The sequence below is a fragment of the Trichosurus vulpecula genome, chromosome 4, assembly GCF_011100635.1.
Source record: "Trichosurus vulpecula isolate mTriVul1 chromosome 4, mTriVul1.pri, whole genome shotgun sequence".
Lineage (NCBI taxonomy): Eukaryota > Metazoa > Chordata > Mammalia > Diprotodontia > Phalangeridae > Trichosurus > Trichosurus vulpecula.
In genome coordinates, this window is record NC_050576.1 from 80,000,139 (window position 1) to 80,016,070 (window position 15,932).

Genomic DNA, 15,932 nt, shown 5'->3' on the forward strand with positions numbered 1-15,932 from the left:
TAATGCCTAAAATGTCAACATGTACCAATTCACTTTGATCCCTAAGCAACATATACATATGTGTGTATGTAAGTGTATGTGTATGTGTGTGTGTATATATATGTATATATATATATATATATATATATATATATACATATGCACACACATATAATATACACACATATCCCTTGGCCTGAGGGGAATAATGTATTGTCATTCCTGTAATATTGATTCAGTTAATCAGAATGTTTTCTATTTTATGTTCAGCTGAGATGAGCTGTACCCAGGTCATTGGAGTTTTGATTTTGAAGGCCAAGGAAAGATAAATAATTTGGGAGCGTGGAGCATTTACTTTGGGGTTCATTCTAGGGTGGATGCCACAGTGGAGAATTATTCAGGAGCATAATCTTGGCATTTGGGAAGAAGGATACAAGTAGGAGATGGAAAGATGTCAACACCAAATCATATATTTCCAGAAAATGACCACCAAGGGCTGGGCTAGTAGCAACAAGGAGAGAGGGACAAAACATTTTAAATGGAATAATTTTAGTTGGAAAGGACCTTAGAGATCACCGAGTACAGCCCCTTCATTTTGTAGATGAAGAAACTGAGGCCCAGAGGGGTGAAGTTACTTACCCAGGGTCATGAAACTTGTTAGTGGAAAATCCATGACTAGAACCTGTTAACAGTATTTTACTGAGCCTGTCTCTGGCTTGCTGGTTCATCATTCTCAGGTTAGAGACTGGCTCAGTAAAATCCATGACTAGAACCCAAGTTTCTTATCTTTCAATTATATGCTTTCTACAGCATGGTCTCTATTCTTCTACGCCTCTTCCCTTCCTAAATCATATGGCTACCTACTCTTAGGACCCAGAACTTAACTCAACAGTTAAATCCAATAAGCATTTATTAAATCATCTGCTATGTACAACACACTGAAGTAAGCCCTTGGGGAGGGAGGGAAGGAGGAAGGGAGAAGAGAAGAGAAGAGAAGAGAAGGAAGGAAGGAAGGAAGGAAGGAAGGAAGGAAGGAAGGAAGGAAGGAAAAGAAAAAAAAAGATCTTGCCAACAAGGTGCTTACATTCTCTTGAGGCAATAGAATCACTGGTTCTATAGTTTTTGAACTAAAATGAGGTTTTCTTGGCAATCTAATTTCCACTTTACGTGATGATTTCTATTAGAAAATATCTTCCCAACTCCAAACAGTTGACTTAAATTTTGGAACACAGCATACTGTTATATTGCAAGGACTGCTTATGTTTTTTCCTATGAGGTGGAATCACACACGTATAATTTTGGCCTGTAGAAAATGCTGGAAATTTTTGTACCAAACAAATCTAAGACATGTAAGCTTTCAATTTTGTCTTTTCAAAGCTCCCAAATTTCTAGATGGATGAAAAGCATAAGTGGCATAGCAGCAAGCTGACCAGTGTATGTCGGCTAAGTTTAGGGGAGGAAAGAGGTTGATCGAATTGGGAATGGAAATACTCCTCACAATACCCTTTATTCTCTTTTAACTGATAGTTAAGCTGAACTTCCAGTGCTCTTGGGTTTATTCTCTGGCATTGTTGATATAGTAAAAATGAATTCATTGTGTGAAAGTAGAAAAATTGCCCTCAAGACTCAAAACTTTTTTCAAATTTTTTTTTTATTTTTTTCAGCGCAGGGGGACTGGCCAGCTCTTAACTCATGACAAAGAGATTTTGGCCTAATTATGACCTAAGCTATCTTCATTTTACTGCTCCTTTGTGAATACTCTGGATTATTTAGAATCGTGTAACTATTTTTGTACCTAGGCTCCTCCATTTACTAGCCATGTGATCATAAGACAGTCACCCTTAAGCCTCAATTTCCTCATCTGTAAAATGTGGATAATTCCCACACTACAATCACAGGATTGTTGTGAGAAGTGTGCTTTAAAAAATTGTTTTTACTTGTTTTGATTTATTGATTGCTTTTCTTTTTATATCTCATCTATTTCTGAATATATCACTACCCAGCAGGCCTTTCTTTGCTTTGTAACAGATTTTTTTTTAATGGGAGGAAAAAACCCAGCAAAACATTGACCTTGATTGATAATATATGCAACATTCCACACCCATAATCACCCACCTCTTCAGTAAAATGAAGGAAGTACATTTTCTTGACTCTTCTACAGGAACAAGCTAAATTGTTGTAATTATACAAAATTTGGTTTATGTTTGGTTGTTCTTTCCATTTACATCGATGTAATCGTGGGTATACTGTTTTCCTGATTCTGTTTGTTCTGCATCATTTCATGTCTACCCAAGCTTCCTTGAATTCTTCATATTTGTCATGGCCCAGTAATATTCTACTTTTATTTATGCATTACAATTCATTTATCCATTTCCCAGTTTACTTTGCTTTCCTTTCTTTTCTAGCACAAAAGTGCTGCTATCAGTATTTTGGTGTATGTATATGGATGGGACTTTTATTTGTCTTTGACCTCCTTGGGATATACTTCTGGGTTAAATGGCATGGATGTGTCAGGCATTTAAAAACAACATTCCCAATTGCTTTCCAGAATGGCTGGACCATTTCACAGCTCCACCAATAATAGTACATTAGCATGCCTGTTCCAACAACAGCCTTTCTAATATTGGTAATCTTGTCATTTTGCTGAATGTGAGGGTAAATCTCAGAGTTGTTTTAATTTAGATTTCTCTTATTAGTGATTTGGAACAGATAGTTGCTAGTAGTATCTAATTCTTTTTGTATTTTTAACCACTTGTTTACTGGGGAATGGCTCTTAGTTTTCAATATTCATGTAAATCTATATATTGTATATTAGATCCTCATCAGAAATACTTGACATATGGATTTTGTTTCCACACTAGCCATTTCCTTTCTTATTCTAGCTGCACTGATTTTGTTTGTGCAAACAGATGTCAGTTTTTGTCTTAGAATAGTGCTTTGAAAGTGCTACATAAAAGTAAGCTATAGTTTCAACATATTCATTTGTTATTCTTACCTTAAGTCTATTTATTACCCTAACTAAACTTAAAGATAGATTTGCATAAAAGTTCCCTGTCTCCCTAAAAAGTATTCTAATATGACTCTCTGAATACTGAGCTAATAGACCTATAGCCCAACAAATTTTTTGAACAATGGCTGTCCAGTAGAGGCTAAGAATGTTATGTACCTGCATTTCTAAATGCTTAACGTTCCCTGAAGGATTCAAGTAAAAGTTTGGATTGGGAATCTGCTTTATTTTTCTGACCTATTGTGAATCTGCTGGTGAATCACCAGGCACCTCTTCCCAAAGATTTTGTCATTTCTAGTTCATCAGCTAATTCATAGAATTTTAATATCACACAGAAGATTACAGAGGAAGCAAATTGCAAAGTCAGGATTCAAACCTAGGCGCTCTAATTATAAATCCATCATTCTTTCTTCCTTCTTGATCAGAATCAGGCCCAGAATAGCCACCTGGAACCTAATAAATGAGTACTTGTCGATTGATTAATAAATCAAAGGCTGCACTCATTTTCGTAGTGATGTGTCACACGTCTAAAGCTCACAAGTCAGCTGCTTACCAGCCTTCATACCCATCATCTGGAGAAGCAACCCGTGTAGAGAAAAGACCTGTCATCCCCACTCACCAGGCAGGTGAGCCAGCCGAATTGAAGCATCAAGGCACCTGAAGGGAGAGTCAGGGTTATGTACTAGGCAAGTCAAACTGCCATCACAACCTTGACCTTCATCTCCCCTCAGACCCTGAACCCATGAGACTCGAGAATCACAATGCTTCCAGCCCAGTACCCTCAGCCATCAGAGATGTAGCATGTCTATTGCTCCTGCAGGTGCTACCCCATAACTGCTAAAGACTCAGATAAGATAGTTCTTATCACCAAGTCCTTGGCATCAAACTGATATAATGTTTTTTCAGTGCAAATTACATTAAAGAAGAGTCAAAGCATTAACTTCTGCTTTGCCACCATACCCTAAGAACCATGAAACTTTTCCATCTGAGTTTCCACTGAAACTTTACGTATTTGAGCTCCTTGAAAGTTAACTTTTATTAATTAATTAATTCATTAAAAAGAGGGGGGAGCCTCAATTTCTTCAGATGTAAAATGAGGGGGTTGGACTAGATGATCCCTAATAGCCTTTCAGATCTGGGTTTATGATCCCATGATCCTCACCCAGCTCCTTCCTTGTACCCTCTACCTGTCTCTGCCTCTATATTGGGGTGAATGGGGTGTTCAAGAAGGATTTGCAGACCCCTTTTGGGGGCTGCTCATCCACCTTTGGTGTCTGCCTGGTACTCAACTCTCACCTGTGGCTCCAAGAAGCCATAGTATGTACAGCAGCCACACCCTGGTAAAACTGTCTCAGCAGATGGGCTAATCCAGGTTGAGGGTAACTAAAAGGCCCCAAGCCCATAAGTGAGTTAGGGGGATGTCTACCCCAAGCATGTGAAGACTTCTCCTGGCACAATGGGCAGATGAGAACAGTTTGGCCCAGCCTCCATGAAGGCAGCTGAAGCAGGCACTGTGGAGGGCTTAGAGCTTGGTCAAACATCGAAAATACCAAGGTCATCTCCTGCATCCTGGGCCATCTTCAATAGTCCTGATTTTTGTCCTGCCACTGGACTTTGATAACTCTGGAAGAGTTTGGCTGATGACTTTGTGCAACTCTGCCTCACTTAAACTGAAAACAAAGGAAAAGTAACAACAGCAACCTCAGTACTTGACTTACAGTAGCTGGAGCTGGAAGGAACCTTAGATATCATCAAGTAAACCCTGTCATTTTATAAATGACAAAACCAAGACACAGAGAAATAAGTTTCTGAACCCAAAATCACACGGGTAAAAGAGTAGCAAAACTAGGAAGACCTGTCACTAGAAAAGGGCAATTCAGACTTTGCGTAAGAGCACAGAAATGTAGAGCTCTAATAGCGCTGTTCCTTAATCAGACAGAAACAACTAAGTTAGAATAATTAGTTAAATTGGGAAGCTACTGAATTTAATTGTCCCTCCTCCTTGGCCATTCCATAGATGACTTCCTCCTCAGCCTAGCCATGCCCTGGTTCTTCTCCCAGCAGCAGAATCTTGGTGGCTTGATTGGAAGACACATTTTTTTTGGCTCTTCTCCCATGTAGCAAAATCCCTAGTTATAGTTCTAATCTGGAATTCAAACTCAGCTCCTCTAACTCCTCTTTCTCCTGTACCACAGTACCAATCAAAATACTGTTGCCAGGGGATTCCTAGATAGGCTACTTTAGAGCATATCACGTATAGCTCACAGCCACTACTACTGTGGGTGGAATATCCAAAAGGAAAATTGATCTGTTTTAATGAAAGTGATACTTTTGACCACTTCTAAGTTAGAGTGGCAGAGAGTCATTAACGGTCCCCACCCCCATCTAATTTTAAGGGAATTTTCCCCTAGTGCAAGATTGCCCTTTTTCCTGGGGAAACATTTCTGTCTGGTTTGGGTTGGACCTTGGCCAATTCACTGTTCTTTGTGCTAACTCAGCTACAAATTGGAAATTTGGGATAATGGTAGTAATTGAATAAGAAAACAGAGGAAGCTGGGAATGGCTGGCTGTTCACCCCTGGTTTCAATCAATGCTGATTGAAGATGCCAGTTTTGATAATCACTCAGCAACAACTTGTGTATATTAATTTCCATGTGGAGCCACCCACCTTTCCCTTTTAAGTGCAACCCTTGCCTCAGGGATCCCTGTGCCACAGATGCACCATTTACCTCCCCCCCACCAACCCAACCCCAGGACCAAGGATTTAAGGATGAAGATAGGGCTTCTGCATATCTAGGCTTGAAGTCACCACCCAGTATCCTTGAAAAGTATTCAAGGATAGTATTCAACTTTATACACAAATCACTTGGAAAATTCTGATCATAAAGTATTAAAAGAAAGAAAGAAACTTTTTATAAGAGCAGTTGGAGAACACTCTAAAGAAGGCAGAACAACTTCTTTCTACTCCTACTATTGCTTACTGCTGTCTCCTCAACTGACATATGCCACTGGAGCAATATCGGCTTTACTGGGCAATTGGCTTTGACTGGGAATCATTGTCACTGACTTCATATTCAGTGAGACCTCCCTGTCCCTTCAATGTACTTCAGAAGAAAGTGGAGTGTTCTTGCCTAAACGTCTATACCCTAATTGTCCAATGGATGTTAAGTTAACTCAGCTGGTTTTATTTTACTCCCATGAGGCATTGAGGTAAAAATTAAGCAAATGAACCACTAAGTATGAGTTACTTTTGGTTTTTTTTTTGTTTTTTTCCTAGGTTCTTAGAACACATGGATGAATATAGTAAGAGTGCTCTTTTAAGAGTTAAAATATGATATCTAAAAAAGTGGTATAGAGTGATAGATTAGGAGTTGGGCTTGGAATCTCAAAGACCTGGATTCAGATCTCTTATATTTATGAGCTACATGACTCTGGGCAGTTCACTTGTTCTCTCCCCGCCTTAAGCAATTTTCTAGGACTTATCTACTAAGTCATAAATATAAATGTTGTTTAAGAGAGTTCCAATGCCCGTATTTCCTACCTTACCAAAATAATATCCTTCAGATATTTGCTTATGATATCCATTCATTGACCAACAAACACTTATTAAGCATTTATTAAGTGCGTTCCAAGCACTGAACTAGAAGGAAGGAAGGAAGGAAGGAAGGAAGGAAGGAAGGAAGGAAGGAAGGAAGGAAGGGAAGGAGGGAGGGAAGGAAGAAAGAAGGAAGGAAGGAAAACTTTATTGGAGGACAGAGAAAGAAGAACATTGAAAAAAAGATTTGACTCCAATGTGCGGTCCTCTCCCCTGTTACCAGTTCAGGCAGATATGAGTTATATCAAAACGCCTACTATGTAGTAAGCACTATGCTAAGTGTTTTACCAATATTATCTCATTTATCTTTACAACCACCCTCGGAAGTAGGTTCTATTATTATACTCATTTTATAATTGAAGAAAATGAGGCAGAAAGGTGAAATAGCTTGCCCTGGATCACACAGCAGGTAAATGTCTGAGACCAGATTTGAACTCCAGGCCCAGAGCTGTATCCATTGCACCACATAGCAGCCTCCTTGGCTAGTTGTGATATATGCTGTTAGGTTTGTATTGTCCTATGAAACAAATCAAGGGGCCTATTTATATGAAACCAAAGAACATCTCTACAAGACGCCAGACCTTAACTCTTATGGGAGCATATGATCACAGAGGAGAAAAGGACCTCAGAAGCCATTGCTTTCAATCCCCTAATTTTACAGCTTCAGAGTCACTGTTCTTTCTACTGTACTGCCTTGCCTCATACATCACCATTGGTCACAAGAAAGACTGGGAAGTCTGCAAATCTATCAGTTATTATCGCAAAAAAAAATAACTCATATCTGCCTGAGCATGAAATGGGAGAGAGGGCAGCACATTGAAATCAAATCTCTTTTTTAAGGTTCCACTTTCCCTGTCCTCCAGACTGATCTTACTGTTAGACTCAATACATTGTTACACTCTGTACATAACACATAATACTGACTAAGTATATTGTTAGACTCTGTACGTAAGACCTCTCCAAGAGTTGTCCCTGCCTAGTAGTAGATTCCTTTTAACCTGAGGATTTATCTTTTTGTTAATGATAAGCAGTGCTTGAATCAGTTTTTGTATAGAAAAGTCTGGATTTTTGTTTCCCTCTATGTTTCCTCACCTCATTGTTAGCAGTAATGACTATACCTTATTTCCTTTGAGAGCTAAGGAGCAAAGGAGGCTAACTTAAGTGCCTGAAGGCAAGGGAGCAAGGCCTGATGATGTACTGAGATGCCTTCCAGCTCTCAGACCCCTGATTCTAAGTCTGAGAGCCAGTATTTCAGACAAGAGGTTCATGGTTTGTTTGGGGGGCTTTTTTTAACTTTGTTTGGTTTACTTTTCACTTTTTTCTGCAAGTCTGCAAGCCGAGCCTAGAGATGTTGGCTTGGGGCAGAAATACCCTGTGACTCCGCCAATAGCGTTCACAAGCCTAAATATGAGATGCAAAAAAAAAAAAAAAACCAGACACTGGTTTGGGGAAAAGCAGTTTCTGATAGCAGCGTGATAGAGCTCTCACCCATATCAATCCTCTGCCTCCTATGCTTCCTCCTACCTACAACACTAAAAATATTAGAAAAAGGGCTGACTTTACCCGAAATCTATTTTGACTAGAACAACCTGCCACTGTTAATGTGGGGAGAGGGGGAGTATGTTCAATCTAGGGAGTCATCCTACCTACTGTTCTCACTTGAAGATAGGATCAACAGGAAGAAAAGAAAAATTGTGAACAGGTCTGTGTGTGTGTGTGTGCGCGCGCGCGTGCGCGCACACACACACACATGCATGCACACATACACACATGCATGTGTACAAGAGAGGAATATATTTCCTTTTCTCTTTCTTCCTAATCAAGTTAGAGCATTATTCCAATGCCAAAGTATATTTTGGATGTAACAGTGGTTGTTCTAATTGTTTTCAACGTGGCCACCAATAAAGGATATCCCAAACTCCCCTGTGGTTTAAACAAAAGAAAAACAAGATTTCTGCAGTCACTGTTTGACTGTTAAAAACGGAAATGCTCTCGTGAGTCACCACAGAAGCTCTTAATGAGTGCTTTTTCTCTTGGTTGAATCGACATGGAAATAGCGTGACACATTTGTTGATGAGTTATCTGCTTCCAGATGGACATCTTCATTCATGATGTTGGCCTTAGAGAATTTTAACAGAACATTTTCAAGTATTTGCTTTGCACAAATTATTATTTTATCTAGGGAGCTCCATTTTACACTGTGATGGATTTTGCATGTTGTGCAAGTAATAATGCAAAGTCTGGTGGCAAAAGTCTGTGCTCTTGGTTTTGTTTTTTTTTTTAATTTTGTGTCCAGTTGTATAGCGGTCCTCCAGGGCTGCCTTCTGTGGTGTTGATGATGCTGTAAGACATGCCTCTTCCTTTTAGATTGGCAGCAATTTTATCTTGGGGTAAGAATTTTAGTGTGTAGGAGAGCACTATGTAATAGGCAGCTAGGTGGACAGAGGAAGGCCTGAGTTCAAATCCAGCCTCAGACATTTACTAGCTGTATGACCATGGGCAAGCCACTTAATTGCTGTCTGCCTTGGTTTCCTCTGTTTCCACAGTGTAAAATGAGAGAGATACTAGCACCTTACCTCCCATGGCTGTTGTAAGCATCAGATGTAAAAATGCTTTGTAAACCTTAATGCATCTTATAAGTGCAGGGTATTAATATTACTTATTAAAGGGAGATTTTGTTTAAATCAATAGTCATCATTTTTGAAGACTGGGAAAACTACTAAAAACTGGTTATGTGCCTTCAGTCATGGTTCTTCAGGGAATAAATAGAAACTGAAAAATAAATGGCTGGGGAGCATCTACTTTGTGTGGCTGAGGAGGGAAATAACATTGTCCAAGGAAAGGAACTCAGTTTATTTTTTCATTTGATGAGATAAACAGACCCTTTCTGAAAACTTTGCTTGGGAGTTTTCAGTCTTATTCCCCTCACTAAGAACTTTTTCTTTGGCACTTTGAAATCCTTAATGACAATAATTTTCTAAATCTTTGGTGAGGGGCATATAATTTTATTTACTAGCTGTATGTATTTTATTGTTTATGCTATAATTTTATTTTTCATGGCCTGCAGGGTTGTTTATAATTAGATAATTAGTGTCAATTTTTTGACATTTTAAATCACATTTAGTTTGCCTTATCATATATTATATATGTGTGTATGTATACACGAGCATACATATATGCATACACATAGATATATATACATACACATGCATCTATATGTGTATATGTAGGTCATAATGGTAGATATTTTTCTTTGTTTTGTGACTCTATATATGAAAAGGGTAGGAGGCCTAGCCTATCTTTGGCTGTGTTTCCTGACTATGTAATTGCCTTCATTATCAAGACCACAGGACCACATGTGCAATGAGATTTTTAAACCTCTGAATATTTTGCTTTCCCTACCTCTAAGTATTTTGTTCTTTTCTAAATCCATAGCACATTTTTCTTAATTTTGCTTTAGTTTTTCCTATTCTGTATAGCAAATAAAAGTCTAGAATGTAAATATACTACTCTTAAAAATAAGTTTTTATTCATGTCTTTTCGTTTCTTTTTTGCATCATTATAATTTCCCTTAGTATTCTCTCCCCCTTCCTGTCCCCCTTTCAGAGAGTCATCTCATATAGCAAATAGTATTTTTAAAGACCCCTTCCAGCAAAGAGAGGGGAAAAATCATCACAATTGATTAATACACCAAAAAAATTTCTAAACATATGCAGTGTACAATCCTTGTGGTCTTCCCACCTCTCTGCAAAGGGATATCTCCTCCTGTCTCTTACTTTGAGCCATGCCTATTGTTTCTAATGTTGTGACATTCACTTTTGACTCTTGTTGTGTATGGTTCTTTCCACTTATATTATTGTAGTCTCTGTGAGGTCTGCTGACTTCATTCTGCATCAGTGTAGATCTTTCCATACTTCTCTGTATTTATCATATTCATAGTTTCTTTCAGCACAGTCATATTTCTATTATATTCATGAACCACAATTTATTTAGCCCTTCCCTAATTGATAAACATCTACTTTGTTTCCAATTCTTTGCAATTGCAAAAAATGCTATTCCAAATATTTGGATGTGTATAAGGACTTCTGTCTTATTATTAGCCTCTGGGGCAAAAGTGTAGTCATGGAATCTCTGGGTCAAAAGATATAGACATTTTAATCACTTTATTATGCAAATATACTATATTACATAGCAAATGTATATTACATGTAAAAAATGACTTTTTATAGTAACCTTGCTGCTTAGATAATTTTACAGTACCTGCCTGACAGTATGTTCATTAACTATATCTCATACCAGTCTCCTTAATTTCTTTCTCTTCTCCATTGAAGAAAGAAAAGGAGTACAGCAGAGACAATGAGTACCTTAGGTGGATATTATTCTTTTGGTTGAGTAATGGATGATATAAAGAAAAATAAGATATTTGCTTAGTCCTCTTGGATACAAATGTGGATTCTTTATTCAGATCTGTGCAAAAGTGCTACATTCATTTGGATAATTATTTTGTAAATGATTTAGGCCATCATTTTTCACAAAAAACACATCTGTTGGTTAAAAAAAGAATGCCCATTTGGATGAGGTAGAAGGGAAAGAAGAGACTGGTACTTAATGAAGCAGCATTAGAAGTAGGTCACATAACCTTGGCCCCAGAGAAGACATGAGGAAACCTACCACTTTGTTTTCAGAAGAGAAGAGAGCTTCAACTGGGAATTGTTACATAGTGAACATGGTGATGGTCACAGTGTTTGTTTTTCTTAACTGTTTTTCTTGATTACAAGGGAAGGCTAAATAGACGGGTGGCATGGGTGGGGCAGGGGCGGAGCAGTATATACAGACATGATTGATATAAAAGAGAAGCATCAAGAAAACATTTTAAAGGAATGTCAGAAACAAACCTTAATCGCAGATGACTCAAAAATGTAATAATTGATGACTTTTTCAGTTATGAATCAAGCTCTCCCTTTGAATATAGTCCATAATTGAAAGATATCTGTCCTTCTATGGCAGTGTAGTTATTATCGCCATCACTCTGTCCTCATTAACTTTTCCACTCACCTACTTTTAATAGGTTCTAGTTAGTTAGGTTAATGGTTTAGTCAGTGAGATAAAGGTAGCAGTTCTCCAAAGGCATCTCAGTTTGTGCCATATCCTAGTTTTTGTAAAACTGGAAAACGAGACAGGAAAGGAATTAAAATGAACAGGGAGTGAAACCATAGCTCGAAGTGATTGAGTAGATTGCCTTGGAGCAGATGCTTGACTGGAGAGGAAATTGGGCTCAGTGGGCTTTTCTACCCTTTGTGTGTGTGCATGTGTGTGTGTTACTGTATTTGTTCTCATGAGTAAGCAGTGTGGTTTATTGTCTGCAGCATTAATAATAGAATATTATGATAACATTAAATTGGAAGAGGAGAGACCTAGGCTCCTTTGTAGGGCCTGCCACTCTCATTGACCTTGGACAAACTGTCTTTGCTTCTGGGTGTTAGTTTTACATCTCTCAAGTAGGGATTATATGGCACCTATCACACATCCACATGTGTATACTCACACAGTTCACCTGGAGGTTAAGATAAACTGTGTACTTTAATATAATCTTTCAAGCACTTTGAGTTCAGTTGGGCTAAGTGCTGTGTGACAAAGATGTCGAATTCAAATTCCAAGAAGATCAAATCTGTTTGGATTAGACCTTTGGCAATCAATATCCACTTGGTATTACATGCATTTTTAAAAAGAGGAGAAACAATGTGGTCTGAATGCAGAATTGAAGATGGCTGCCCCAGGAGCATGCTCATATTTTGATCCCCTCCAAAAATAAAGCAGTTTCTTTTCATTCCCCCAGTTTCCCATTAGATGCTGTGCTCCTGTAACTTACAGACTTAATAGCCTTTGTAAAAAGGAAAAAAAAACTGCTGTTACTTCTGCCACCTCTTGCCGTATCTGGGAAAGTGCCAGACAATGAAACTTTTATAAATGTTTTCAAGGTACTGAGCGATTTCCAGTAAATAGGAGAGAAAGGCTCCCAGAAAAAGAGATCCAGCACTCACAGGCTTGCGCTCAGATTGATTTCAATGCACTTCATACAAAGGAAGGAAAGAAAAGGAGCTAACACCATTACACGTTTCAGGGTGGCGTTTTTTCCTTCCCTTGTTTAACTGTCTAAAATGTGTTTTCCTTTTTTTTTTCTTCCCCAGATGAGTATAGGATCAAACCTGTGGAAGAGGTCAAATACATGAAAAATGGGGCAGAAGATGAACAGAAAATAGCAGCCAGGAACCAAGAAAACTTGGTAAAAATAAGATTCTCCTATCACAGGGAATTGGGGTGATACCATTGTGATAAAAATCTGCACTACATTCAAATAATAATTCACATATTGAAACAGGATTTCTTGAAATTACTGTAGCTATTTATAGTTTGCCTGGAAGCTTGCAAAATTATTCCGGTATCCTGTTTGCCTCTGAATAAGACCTTGCTTGATCTTGTTAAGAGAGAATGCTTCAGTGTTGAATTTTGTGTGTTTTTATATTCACCCCTTTTAACTTTTTATTCAGGTCAGGATGAAGGATGATGACTTGTATATTCTCTGCATGTAGCCTTGTTGAAGGAAGTTACTTTTAGATCCCTTGCAAAACAAAACAAAATGTCTTAGATCCATTTCTCAGTGTGAAGATAGGTTTGTCAGTACTTCATATTCATATCATGAACTATTATGTGAGTGTTGAGATAACGGAAGAAGTAAATAGAATTATCAGTTTCATTCAGCAAGAATTTATTAGATGCCTACTATATTCAGGTACTGAGCTAGGTCCTGGAAATAGAAAAACAAAACAATTCTGCCTTCCATGAGCTCGGAGAAGAGTTGTTGAGTTGTTTCAGTCATATCCAATTCTTCATGACCCCCTTTGGGGTTTTCTTGGCAAAGATACTGGAGTGGGTTTGCCATTTCCTTCTCCAGCTCATTTTATAGATGAGGAACTGAGGCAAACCAGGTTAAAGTGACTTGCCCAGGGCCACACAACTGGTAAGTGTCTGAGGCCAGATCTGAACTCATGAGGATGTCTTCCTTATTCCAAGCCCAGTGCTCTACCCACTGTACCACCTAACTGCCCCACGGAAGGGAAGTGGGGAATAAGTGAATACAAAATAGGCTGTGATGTTACTTCTGTAAAAAGGAAAGGTTATACAGCTCTCAAATTCTGCTTATGTGAAGCACACAGTTAACAGATGATATCTAGGCTATTTTAATTGCACACATTCAGTTTGGCTTTGGTTTCTAAATCATATATTTGTTATACTTCATGCCTTAATAAGTATTCATCAAAGTAATTTTCAGTATCACAAAATCTGCCTATTTATTTTAAGGGATTTTTCCCTACTATGTATTTTATGTTTAATTTTAACTATAACTGAGGGATATGGAAGAATATTCAAGAACTCTTGAGGTTTGAAACCTATTGCTTTCAGTGTTACTCTGATGAAATTGATAAGCTCATTCTTTACAAGCTGTTCCTGAGCTGAGTACATTTTGTAACTTGAAATGCTACCATTTCAAACACTGAATGGTCTGGGTAATTTTGATGAAAGTATTTGATCTGGCTGTATAAGGAGTTGTTCTTTAGTGTAACAGTTAAATCTCTGTGGCTAATACTTCCAATGATGAGAATTTTCAAAGACTAGTATCTTAACAGAGCATATATGGCTTGGCCGTATTTTAAATGTTCATGATTTGTTAGTACTTTCTCCTATGAGGCTACCATCCATCTATTCTGTATATATGCTTTAAGGACATGTTGTCTTCCCCATTAGATTGTAAACTCACAGAAGGCAGGGGCCATTTTTTGCTTTTTCTTATAACCCCAGCACAGTGCCAGACACATAGTAAGGGTTTAAGAAATGCTTAGTGATTGAGTCATTGTACTTGATAATGCAGAAGGGTTGAATGGCTGAAGCTTCAGGAGCCCTTTCTTTGCTTTATCTTGCTGAATAAATAGCATTTTGCCCTTTTCCAAGTGTGACTGTGTCCTCTTGAGTTACAAATTGAATTCTTCAGCATGGGGCTTTCAGTTCTCAGCTAGATGCTTGTAAATACACACATGCAATGGTTTTGTCTTGGGTTTTGCTTACTAGAAATTTCTAGTCTGCATCTTGGTGTCTGTGGTATCCCCTTTAAGAAGAATCGTTTTCTTTTGTGACACAGCTTTTCCCCCCCTCTTTAGGCACAAAATATATTGCCGATGTCACATTTTTTTTTTCTGTCAGCACCTGCGCCACAGTCAGCATTTGTTTATGCTGTAAAGGCAGAGGTGTGTCTTTGGCTTTTTTTTAAGCAGTAGTAATTAACACAATTAAGTCATTCAGGAACCATCAGTACTTACATTGGCCTCATACATTGGCTGTGTGACCCTAGGTAAGCTACCTACCCTATCTGAGCCTTCCTTTACTCAATAGCAATATAGAAATATTAGCACCTACCTCACAAGGTTCTTCTGGGGATCAAATGAGATAATGTATATACAACTCCATGCCAGACTTAAAGATCTACATAAATGTGACCTCTTGGTGTTTTTGTTCAGAACCAAAAAAAAAAAAATAGAACCTAGGCAGCCCAATAGCTCCCTCACTTGTTAGTGCTTTCTTCCCTTTCAGTTGTGGGATATTTGCTTATATGTGTGCCGATTGTATATCTCAGCGGAATATAAACTCTTTGGAATGGAGGGGGAGCACAGGGAGGTAGGGGTGGTCTCATTTTTGTCTTTATATTAATTTTGGCTTGCTTAACAAATGTTTGTTGAGTTTAATATACTGCAACCAACTCTTGATTATTTTCAGGTAGGTTATCATCCTTGTAGCTTAACATCCAATCTTTGCCCAATTTTATCATTTTTACCTTCACAACATCTCTTGTATATGTCCCGTTCTCTATTTAAGGTCCTTATCACCTCTCATCTGGACTATTACAATAAACTTCTAGCTGATCTCTTTGCCTCAGCTTTCTCCCAATTCCATCCCATCTTCCATTCAGTTACCAAACTTATGTATTTCCCTAAAGCATAGGTTTGACTGTGTCACTGTGTCACCACCTGTACACTCTCTCTCTCTCTCTCTCTCTCTCTCTCTTACATTGGTTCTTTATTATCTTCAGGATCAAATACAAAGTCCTCTCTGTCATGTAAAAATCTTCGCAGCCTAGCCCTTTCCAGTCTTCTTATACTTTACTCACCTTCAGATATGCTAGGATCCCACCAGTATGGATTGTACATGTTGTTCCTTGCATGTGACATTCCACTGACCCAACTCTACCTTTGCATTGTCTGTCCCCCATACTTGGAATGCTGTCTCTCCCCAGTTCTGCCT

General features: G+C 38.3%; 1 protein-coding gene across 2 annotated transcripts in view; it reads left to right on the plus strand.

Annotated features, from left to right (window-relative positions):
- The window catches only part of C4H1orf21 (chromosome 4 C1orf21 homolog), a 282,105-nt gene that overhangs the window by 153,839 nt on the left and 112,334 nt on the right, over window positions 1-15,932 (plus strand). For both annotated transcript variants that reach the window (XM_036754798.1, XM_036754799.1), the window contains exon 3: window positions 12,770-12,864. In XM_036754798.1, the coding sequence (XP_036610693.1) occupies window positions 12,770-12,864 (95 nt within the window). The remainder of the gene's footprint in view (window positions 1-12,769; window positions 12,865-15,932) is intronic.